Source organism: Nannobrachium achirus, assembly GCF_963921795.1.
Source record: "Nannobrachium achirus genome assembly, chromosome: 12".
NCBI lineage: Eukaryota > Metazoa > Chordata > Actinopteri > Myctophiformes > Myctophidae > Nannobrachium > Nannobrachium achirus.
The window spans coordinates 58,665,562-58,677,012 of record NC_137832.1 but is presented as its reverse complement, the minus strand read 5'-3'; the positions used below and the strand labels follow the sequence as shown (position 1 = coordinate 58,677,012).

The window sequence follows — 11,451 nt, the reverse complement described above, 5'->3', positions numbered from 1 at the left end:
TTCACGTTTGTTCGACGTGTTGGCTATGTTTGTGAGAGGTGTTTGTGAGAATATGTAGCTAAACATTCTGGTTTAGGATTGCCTCCAAATGCTCCAGTATAGGATGGAGATAATCGCGAATAGATGATTATGTATTAATCGTGACTGCCCTAGCCTCTGCCTCCATGCTCTATTGTTTCCTGTCTATACGAATTATATATAGAAAATAAAAGACTGTCCTGACTTTGATACATTTCATTAAACTTATTCAATATATTTGGGGCAGACATGTGTTTTAGATTAATGACAGATCTTGTGTGTGTACTTTGCAACAGGTGGTGTGTCAACGCTCCTCCCCCTGTCAGACTCATCTGAGACGATAAGATTGATCAAACACAACTTCCAGTGAGCAGGACGGACTGTCTTTCCACAGCTACAGGAGGGAATACTGACCCAGACCACTGGAACCTGCTGCTGACTGGAGGAAGTGTTGCCACCACTGACTGATTTCCTGTATTGAGCATAGTGTTTGTAGCTTCACTCAGAGACTAAATGGCTTCCACGTCGTCTCTTCCAGTAGAGGATTATTCCTGTCCTGTGTGTCGTGACATCTTCAAAGATCCTGTTTTCCTGTCATGTAGCCACAGCTTCTGTAATGCTTGTCTGCAGCAATGGTGGAGACAGAAGGGAATAAAGCAATGTCCTGTTTGTAAAGAAATACATTCAACAGATCAACTACCCCGTAACCTGGCTCTGAAGAACGTGTGTGAGGCCTTCATACAGGAGAGACGGAGAGCTTCAAAACGTAAAAGAACTTCATCAGGGTCTGAGGATCTCTGCATTCTGCATGCTGAGAAACTCAAACTGTTCTGTCTGGAATGTCAACAGCCAGTGTGTCTTGTGTGTCGAGATTCTAAAAAACACACCGACCACAGTTTCAGACCCATCGATGAAGCTGCTCTGGATCACAAGGAGGAGGTCCAGAAATTACTGAAGCCTTTACACGAGAAACTGAAGGTCTTCAATAGAGCTAAAAAGAAAAGTGACCAAACAGCGAAACACGTTAAAGCCCAGGCCCAGCACACAGAGACACAGATTAAGGAAGAGTTTAGGAAGATGCATCAGTTTCTACGAGAGGAGGAGGAGGCCAGCATCACTGCACTGAGGGAGGAAGAGCAGCAGAAGAGTCAGGTGATGAAGGAGAAGATTGAGTGTCTGAACAGAGACATATTAACCCTTTCAAACAACATCAGAGCCATAGAGGAGGAGCTGAGAGCTGAACACGTCTCATTCCTGCAGAACTACAAGACCACGATGGAAAGAGTCCAGCTCACACCGCAGGACCCACAGCCGGTCTCAGGACCACTGATGGACGTGAGCAAACACCTGCACAACCTGACCTTCAGAGTCTGGAACAAGATGAAGGACATTGTCTCCTACACTCCTGTCATCCTGGACCCCAACACTGCTCATCCAACACTCACCCTGTCTGATGATCTGACCAGTGTGAGAGGTGGAGAAATACATTCCTTGCTTCCCGACAACCCAGAGAGGTTTGGAGGTTATATCATTGCCCTGGGTTCTGAGGGCTTTAACTCAGGTACTCACACCTGGGATGTTGAGGTTGGAGACAATGCATACTGGAGACTGGGTGTGCTAGCAGAGTCCTTTCTGAGGAAGGGAATCGAAGGGGGTCAATGCTGGAATATATTTTTATCAAAAGGTAAATACGGAGCAGGCTCCAGACCAGGGCCAGTCACTGTTCTCTCACTGAAGCAGAAACATCGGAGGATCAGACTCTCACTGAAGCAGAAACCCCAGAGGATCAGAGTCCAGCTGGACTGGAATGAAGGAAAGCTGTCATTCTCTGATTCTGATACCAACACACACATACACACCTTCACACACACGTTCACTGAAACACTCTTTCCATACATTTGCACTAGAGGTTCTCTGAAGATGTTACCAGGGAAGATCAGTGTAACAGTGGAATGATGATACATTACTCAATTCTAGGATCTTGTTGTCTTGACACAATCAAATATACACAATACATTGCTATAATTGTCACAATTAGGCTATTGTCTGAGCATAACATCAGGTTATACGATCTAGCCAATAGTAAAGATTTTTGATTTATGGAAATGAAAATATGTATCCAAATGTGATCAATCGGCAAAATAATGGATAGATGAATCTCAAAGAAGATGAGCCGTAATTGCAGTCCTAATCCTCAGTGTTAGTTTAACTCGGGGTTACAGACCCACAAGGGTCCATTTGGACCCCTGGTGGTCCTCAGACCTGATGTTGAGAAATGGTGGTCTCTATTGAACACTTAGTGATGTTGGTCATTCAAGTTGAAATCTAATTTGTAATCTTTCCTTTTTTACCAGTTCAAGTATGAGGTCACATTTACATTGTGTTTAGACCAGTGACCACTGCACTGACATTTCACATATTTACTTTTTACATTTTTCTTTGTGTGCAGCACCTTTGTATGTACTCCATTGAGTCAAATTGTTACTACTTATCTTTTTCTACACTGCTACCTCATAAAATATAGAATTTGAATAAAAAAAGATTTGAATAGAAGTCACTAAACCATCTGATTCTTCATGATGCTGATCATTTATAATAAAATAAAACTGTGGGGAAAAATGTGAATACTTTTTGAAACATTTTAACAATACAAATCTTGTATGGGGGATCTTGTCACATGTTCAGACAGTTGTTATGAAGACAAAGCTCAGCCAGTATATGGAAAACCGACTTATGACACCCTTCCCAAGCTCGCAGCACGGCACCGAGTGCCGTGTGGCAAGCTTGTAGATCATCTTTTTTTTTGTGTGAAAAACCTATGTTTCTATGTAAGTGGTGCTCAAACCTTTTTCATGTGGTGAACAAACCCAAAAAATATATGTATTTGGCCACAGACCCCCATCTCAAAATATTTAGTTTAGGATCCACCTGAAGCAAAATTTGAATTACAAAATGCATATATTACACAAATGTTCACGACTTAAAAAGAAAATAGATCTACAAGCTCACAGCGTGGCACACTGCTATATTTTTCAATAGCTAAAGTATAAAATAATTAAGGGCCCTCCACCTTGGGCCCCTCTCTAGTCTTGGTGTTGGTCTGCTCAAATCAAGAAAGATTTACCTTAGCCTATTTTTTAAGTATTGGATATGTTATGGAAAGACAGTTCTTACAATATTTAGGTATTTTCTACTTTACTGCCAATCCAAAAGTTTACTTCCACTCTACTAAATCTCAAATAAAAGGCAAATATTGTACTTTTACGCCACGATAATTATTGGAAAACTTTGCTAGTTGCTAGTTACCTGTTTATTATTACAAAACCACTTCAGCCCATTGTTTATATACTTTGGCAAGTTGAAAATAGCAAATCTACAAGCTCACAATGTGTTGCTTTATGACGTGTATTGAGCATGTAGATATGCTATTTTTATACATATATATTATTTGAAAACAAAATGGGACCTGCGCAATGCATTTTACTTTTGGTACATTTTGATGCCATGCAATACTCGTAAATTCGGAATACTGAACTTGTAGTACTTAAGTAACAGATTATTTCTACAATAAGATATTGATATAGGGTATTGATAGTAAAAGAATGCGGTTACGCCCATCACTCTTTGTAAGACGGTTAAAATGCTGAGACAAAAGCAAATTGAACTATTTCCAGTCCATAAAGAGTGCTTAGAATAGTTTCTGCAACCCTTTTTTGTGGAATTAAGAATTCATTGCACAATACATGTAGTTGTGCACTTGTGCTCTAACGCAAGTTCAGGAGTGGAGACCACCCACTGCGATCACCGTCACTGCTCGCCTCAGCCATCCACGTAGCCTCCGCTCTCCACAGCCACTCACGTTCCTTATCACCTTATCAAATACAACCACGTTCCCCCATCGGCCAATCGCACAGCAATCACACAGTATAAATACACCTCAGATCACGTCACTTACCTGTTTGACTCTGCTCACGTAGAACGCACAGTACGCTCTCACGTCGCTCGTCCAAACAAGGTAACGCTTCTTTGTGTTAATCCCTTATCGCCTATTCCTCGCGTTTGTTTCATCAGCCGCACTGTTGCTAAGTCGTTAAAGCTATTGTTATCCCAACAGTGCCAGCGTATAAGTCAGGTAGTATTTATTTATTCATATTCAGAGTTGTTTCGCTCGCCGTCCGTCATGGACGAGCGTGAACAGCCATTTAACGTGCACGCCTCCGACGAGGAATTGTTATACACTCCCGTGTCGTGCACAACTATACCCGAAACCAGCGGCTCAGCCAGCTCCAGTTCTGTCTCAGCGGCACAACCAAGGCACGTTCAGCCGCATCAGCCCAGCTATCCATCTGATGCCTCCACTTCGCTCGCCGCTTCCGCTCCTCGCCGTGATCCCGCCGGCACACATCCACGAGCTGCTCCATTGATGGCCATATCCGAGTGGAACGTCGCCGGCCTGCAGTCCGTGCTTACGGCGAGCGGAGTCCCCTTCCAGAAGACGGACCGAAAGGCGGACCTGTTCGCGGCCTATCTGGCCCATCTCCGATCCGAGCGTCCGGGAGCGGCGTCTCCCGCGGCCCCGCCCTCCCGGTCCAATCGCCCCACGCGCTCTTCCGCCTCCCACCCGTCTTCCTCCGCCCCCTTTCCAGCGAATCCAATTCCAAAGCAACTTCCCAGTAAACAACATCTTAAGTCTTCCATACGGCAGGTGCACGCTCGGCCCAATTCCCCTCCCCCTTCCTCCCCTCACTCTCACGCTGGCCGACGTGCTCCTCGTCCGTCCCCAATCGATCCCGCACAAAGGCAGGCGCTCTTGAGCGCCCCGCCTTTTCCTCACCACCCCACCCTCCCTTCCCTTCCCTCCCTCCCCCCCAACCCTCTCTCCCCCCGACGCCGTGCGTCTCTTCCCCCGAACTCGCGCCGTACGCCTCCCTCCCCCCCCTCCCGACGCCGTGCGTCTCCTCCCCCGAACTCGCGCCGTACGCCTCCCCTCCCCCCCTCCCGACGCCGTGCGTCTCCTCCCCCGAACTCGCGCCGTACGCCTCCCCTCCCCCCCTCCCGACGCCGTGCGTCTCTTCCCCCGAACTCGCGCCGTACGCCTCCCTCCCCCCCCTCCCGACGCCGTGCGTCTCCTCCCCCGAACTCGCGCCGTACGCCTCCCCTCCCCCCCTCCCGACGCCGTGCGTCTCCTCCCCCGAACTCGCGCCGTACGCCTCCCCTCCCCTCCTCCCAACGCCGCACGCCACTTTCATCAGCGCAGCAACTTCCCGTCCCAAAAAAGAGGACTAAGAAAAGCACTCCACTTTCCGCCGTCAGACGCTGCACGCCGCCTCCACCCAATACTAGGCCTTCATCAGTTGGGCGCCAATTGACTTCGGGCCAAAGCCAACAGCCCTCCTCCCCTCCTCCACACCAGCGCAACGTGCGTCCTCCACCCTCGACAGCAGATCGCTGCTCCGAACCTCCATCTCAAGACCGCCACTCACCGTCCTCAGACCGACGACCCTCGTCCTCTCCCGCCAATCAACATGCACCATCCTCAGACCGCCGCCTCGTGACTTCTCCACCTGGCCGCCGTCTCTTGCCCTCTCCATTAGCCCACCGCCTCGCGCCCTCACCACCTGGCCGCCACGCGTCTTCTCCACCTGGCCGCCACGCGCCTTCTCCACCTGGCCGCCACGCGCCTTCTCCACCTGGCCGCCACGCGCCTTCTCCACCTGGCCGCCGTTTCGTGCCCCCTCCATTAGCCCACCGCCTCGCGCCCTCACCACCTGGCCGCCGCGCGCCTTCTCCACCTGGCCGCCACGCGCCTTCTCTACCTGGCCGCCACGCGCCTTCTCCACCTGGCCGCCACGCGCCTTCTCCACCTGGCCGCCACGCGCCTTCTCCACCTGGCCGCCTCGCGCCCTCACCACCTGGCCGCCACGCGCCTTCTCCTCCGGGCCGCCGCCCCGGGTCCTCGCCGCCTGGTCGCGGCCACGGGCCTCCCCTGGCGGGTCGCCGCCGACCAGCTTCTCAACCCCCCCAGTCTCCTCCCCCCGCTCGACGTTCTCGCTCGGCACACCGGCAAGCGCCCCAGAACTCTCCACCTCCAGCTCAATGGCCTCCGACTCCTCCCCCCCCACGACGCTCCACACGTCGTAGCGCTCGGCACGCTCCCTCGTCTCATTCCGCAACTTCCTCCATGGTCTCAGCTCCCAACAGTGGGGTCGTGCACTCCCCTCAGGCAGCGCCTTCGTCAGCCGTCCCTCCTCCACCCTCGCAGCCCGCAGCTCCCAACCAGGCCTCACATTTGCCTGATGCAGCCCAGGTCTTCTCCATGCTGTCCTCCCTGTTCTCCCAGGCTGCGCAGGCACCCCCTCCCCCCCCCCTTCCCCGCATTTCATATGCCTAACGCCTCGTATGCCGTAGCTCCCTCCCACACTCTGGCTACGGCCTCAGCAGCCGTTCCTCCCCTGTCTGAAGCCACACGGCCTTCTCCAGTGCCAGCTTCACTACGCCAGCAAATACTCAATGGTACGTATTTAGATCTGGCCGAACTCGTGCAGCCATCCATATCCGACCCACTTCGCAATAGGGAGATAACTACTCCGTTTGGCCTTTTAGCTCAGCTTCGCCAATCCCTCCCTTCTCGATCTAGAGATCTGACCTCTACCGAATTTGCCTATGCATTTTCCTTATTCAGGGACGTAATATGTTCCGTTTACCCTGGCCGTCGGGCCGAATTGGACCATTACATGTCCCTGGTATTGGAACTATCCATTCGTTTCGGCGGCACAGGTTTTTATAATTATCATGTGCTCTTTGCCACACAAGCTGCAGCACGTATCCTTCAGTTTAACCTGGGTACATACTGGGGGGCCCTGGACCATGAATTGTACTGCAGGGTGTTCGCGGCCAGGGCCGCCCTGTCCTGCAACTTGTGCGGTGCCCCCTCCCACCCAGCAGCCGCTTGCACCACAGCCATTCAAAATTCCCGCCCCACCAAAGCATCATCCACCATTTCCACCAATCCACCTCCTCTGTTACCCCGAAATCGTTCAGCAGCTCCACCCCCGCCCATAATGCCAAAACCATCTCCCAACACACGCATCATTGAACCTTCCAGCGCTAAAGACTGCAGGGGAAGACCCCTCCTCTACCAGGCAGGCAGACAACTCTGCAACAATTACAATTTCCGCGGCTGTTCGTTGTCATCCTGTCGATTCCTGCACGTATGCTCATTCTGCGGGGGAGCCCACTCTCGCGCCTCCTGCCCCCACAACCCCACTTCATCCGCATGACTAGGCCGTTTCCTCAAGACACCCATCATCATCCCAGCCTTCGCCAACGCCCTCCGCAACCATCCCGACCGGCCGTTTGTCAAATTCCTTATCAACGGATTTTCTCATGGTTTCCACCCCGGGTTAGTAACCACACCGTCCACCTCTCACATTTGCCATAATCTCCAGTCCGCCATCAACGACCCCGCCGCAGTCGACACACTCCTGGCCAAGGAGGTAGAGGAGGGGTTCATGATGGGGCCTTTCGACAGGCCACCTTTTCCGGTCTTCAGGATTAGCCCCATCGGAGTGGCCACAAGGAAATACTCTGGCAAGAAGCGCCTCATCTTGGACCTCTCCTCTCCCCACAACTCCGATATTCCTAGCATAAATAGCTTAATCCCCAGCCATGACTTTTCGATGAATTACTCTACCGTCACACACGCAATTAACTTGATCCACCTCGCCGGTCGCGGAGCCATGTTATCTAAGGCAGACATCACAAACGCCTTTAAAGTTTTGCCCTTGTGTCCTGATTTTTGGCCTTTTTTCGGCGTGTCATGGAAGGGTTCCTTTTACTTCGCGGTCAGACTTACTTTCGGTTGCAAAAGTAGCCCAAAATTGTTTAATTCACTCTCCGAAGCACTCTGCTGGATTTTAACAAACAACCACCACATACCTCACCTCGTCCACCTCCTCGACGACTTTTTGGTCGTCGAGTCCCCGTCCACCCCTTCAGGGCACGGCCTTTCCATTCTTAGGAAAGTGTTTGCGGACATCGGAGTTCCCCTCTCCGAGGCTAAAACCATCGGCCCTTCCACCTCCCTCGAGTTCCTCGGAATCACACTGGACACAGTTGCCTTCAAGGCCTCACTCCCCCTGGAAAAGTTAAACCGAATCACTTTACTCCTCCAAAACTACCTTCTCGCCCCCCACTGCACTAAACGACAACTCCTGGCACTACTCGGTCACCTTAACTTCGCACTTCGCATTATTCCCCAAGGCCGTCCCTTCATCTCTCACCTCCTCACCACAGCTTCATCCGTACCCAACCTGCACGATAACGTCACCATAGATCACTCCTGCCACACAGACCTCCGCCTCTGGTGCCACCTCCTCGAACGGTGGAACGGAATTACCTTATTTTACGATAGGCTAATTTCCAACCCAGACGACATCCAGCTGTACACGGATGCAGCCCCATCCATCGGTTTTGGTGCCTACTACCAGGGTCGATGGTTCGCGTCAGAATGGTCACCTGAATTCCTCGCCTTCACCCCCCCCTCCGCTCACCCCTCATCTGCACTCCACGAAATCTATCCCATCGTCATTGCGGCGCTCATTTGGGGTCACGAATGGGCGCAGAAATCCATCCTCATTCACTCAGATAACCAAGCAACAGTAGAAATAATCAATAAAGGCCGCTCCAACTCACCCGAAATAATGCCATTCCTCCGTCGCCTCATCTGGACCTCAGTCACTCATCGGTTCATTATCCGTGCTGCCCACATACCCGGCCATCATAACCTAATCTCCGATTCTCTCTCCCGTCTCTCGTTTCAGAGGTTTCGTCTGCTAGCTCCGGACGCGGACCCTCACCCAACACTCATTCCTCAGTTTTCCGAGACCATATTCATCTGAACCCACAACTTCAGCAGCTCATCATACAATCACGCCATCACATCATCAGTGGGTTCGCACCCGGGACACTCACCAGCTATCTCACGGCCTGGAATGCCTTCAAGCGATTCCACACCAACTACGGCATCCCGTTCCCGTCCTCAGACGTCACCACCGTCGCGGCCTTCATCACACTCAGTCATTCTCAACTTCACCTCCGTACCTCTACCCTTCACGTCTACCTCAGCGGAATTAACTTTTTCTTCCGTTTGATCAGCGGGTCTCCAAGCCCCGCCATCACTCATCCCCACATCACCATGCTGCTACGTGGTCTCCAGCGCAGAGAAGTCCCGGTCCCGCCAAACCGTCATCCCCTCACTTCGGACCTACTGCTCCTCTGTCTTCGCACACTCAGAGCCGGTTACGCCACTCCCCTGGTCTCCTCAACCCTGGAAAGTATGTTCCTACTGGCATTCTACGGATTCCTGCGGTGCTCCGAAATGACATCATCCTCTTCCCGGTACGACCCTACGCGCCACCCGAGCCTGTCCGACGTAACCTTCCAGTCATCTGAATCACTCACCTTCACTCTCAAACACAGCAAGACGGATCAACAGGGGCGTTCGTTCACCATCCCTCTGTTCAAGTCAGACTCACCACTCTGCCCTTACGAGCCCATCCACCGGTACGTTTCCACGAGACGCACCCTGAACGCAACACCTCGAGATCCCCTCTTCATCACAGAAACTGGTTCCGTCGCCACCCGACACTGGTTTCACCGCCACCTCCGCCAAGTTCTCTCCCTCTCCGGCCTTCCCCCTCATCTCTACTCCGGCCACTCGTTCCGCATCGGCGCCGCCTCTACTGCATCCAGTCTCGGTCTCTCCGACCACCTCATACGCATCCTCGGACGATGGAACTCAGATGCGTACCACGCCTACATCAGAACCAACGCCCAAGACGTCCGAAACGCCCATCTCCGACTTGGTCGTCAATAACAATATCTGGTAATCACACAGGTCAGTCAGTTCTTTGGGGGCAGTGCAGGAGCAGATGACAGTTGGCTCACGGACCGAGCAAACTCGGTCGTCTCGCTCCCGGAGAGCAGATGACAGTTTGCTCACGGACCGAGCAAACCCGGTCGTCTCGCTCCCGGAGAGCAGATGACAGTTTGCTCACGGACCGAGCAAACCCGGTCGTCTCGCTCCCGAGGCTGCTTCCCCATCCTGAGCCTCGCCCTACCTCGGGCTCCTCAGCAACGCACACACACACACACACTCGCAATACTGCATGCTACATCTCACTTGTTCAATAAATGCTGTTAACCTGAGCAGAGGTTGTGGTCTCTTACTAGTGAAATGTAGTTGTGCACTTGTGCTCTAACGCAAGTTCAGGAGTGGAGACCACCCACTGCGATCACCGTCACTGCTCGCCTCAGCCATCCACGTAGCCTCCGCTCTCCACAGCCACTCACGTTCCTTATCACCTTATCAAATACAACCACGTTCCCCCATCGGCCAATCGCACAGCAATCACACAGTATAAATACACCTCAGATCACGTCACTTACCTGTTTGACTCTGCTCACGTAGAACGCAATCCCCACCCCCTCCCCAGTCACCACCTTCATTCTAATCGTTCTGCCTTGCTAACTTCGTTTCTCGTTTCATCTCACTAACTTTCGTTTCTATATTTCCTAGGAGCATCGAGGGGGGCAGTGCAGGAGCAGATGACAGTTGGCTCACGGACCGAGCAAACTCGGTCGTCTCGCTCCCGGAGAGCAGATGACAGTTTGCTCACGGACCGAGCAAACCCGGTCGTCTCGCTCCCGGAGAGCAGATGACAGTTTGCTCACGGACCGAGCAAACCCGGTCGTCTCGCTCCCGAGGCTGCTTCCCCATCCTGAGCCTCGCCCTACCTCGGGCTCCTCAGCAACGCACACACACACACACACTCGCAATACTGCATGCTACATCTCACTTGTTCAATAAATGCTGTTAACCTGAGCAGAGGTTGTGGTCTCTTACTAGTGAAATACAAGTTGCGCTCGAAATTATTCATCCGCCTCTGAAGATTAGGTTCATTAGTGTAGCCACAGTTCCTTTGACTTTTAACTTGTGAACTATGCTCAAAACTGTACTTAAAGGAACATTCAGTGCCTTTGCAATTCCTTTTCCTTTTTTAAGCTCTTTAAAGGACAATAGGTCAAACTCTTGTGTGCTGATTAAGTAATTTATGTTTATTTTTGATTAAAATGATGATGGTAACAGGGTTGACATAACAGTTACAGGGTTGAATAGCCACATTGATTTTGGTCATAGATTATTGTTAGTATGACAAATACATGCTCAAGACCACAGAATTGGCCTTTTAATAACATACATATTATTTGAATAACTTTTAATGTTACGCATAAGGATGGTTGGTAGACAATCAAGCAATGAATTTTCCTAAAAGTACGGTTTTGAGGATAGTTCACAAGTTCAAAGTTAAAGTAACAGTGGCTACTACTAATAAACCTAATTTTCAGAGGGGGTTGAATAATTTCGAGCAC

At 51.3% G+C, this 11,451-nt stretch overlaps 1 protein-coding gene across 1 annotated transcript; it reads left to right on the top strand.

Moving 5' to 3' along the window:
- Nucleotides 1–531: 531 nt before the first annotated feature.
- On the top strand, nt 532–1,974 carry LOC308295756 (nuclear factor 7, ovary-like; the record flags this gene model as incomplete). Its single annotated transcript, XM_080738803.1, has 1 exon — nt 532–1,974. The coding sequence occupies one exon, from the start codon at nt 532–534 to the stop codon at nt 1,972–1,974; it is 1,443 nt and encodes a 480-aa protein (XP_080594929.1).
- Nucleotides 1,975–11,451: the final 9,477 nt, after the last annotated feature.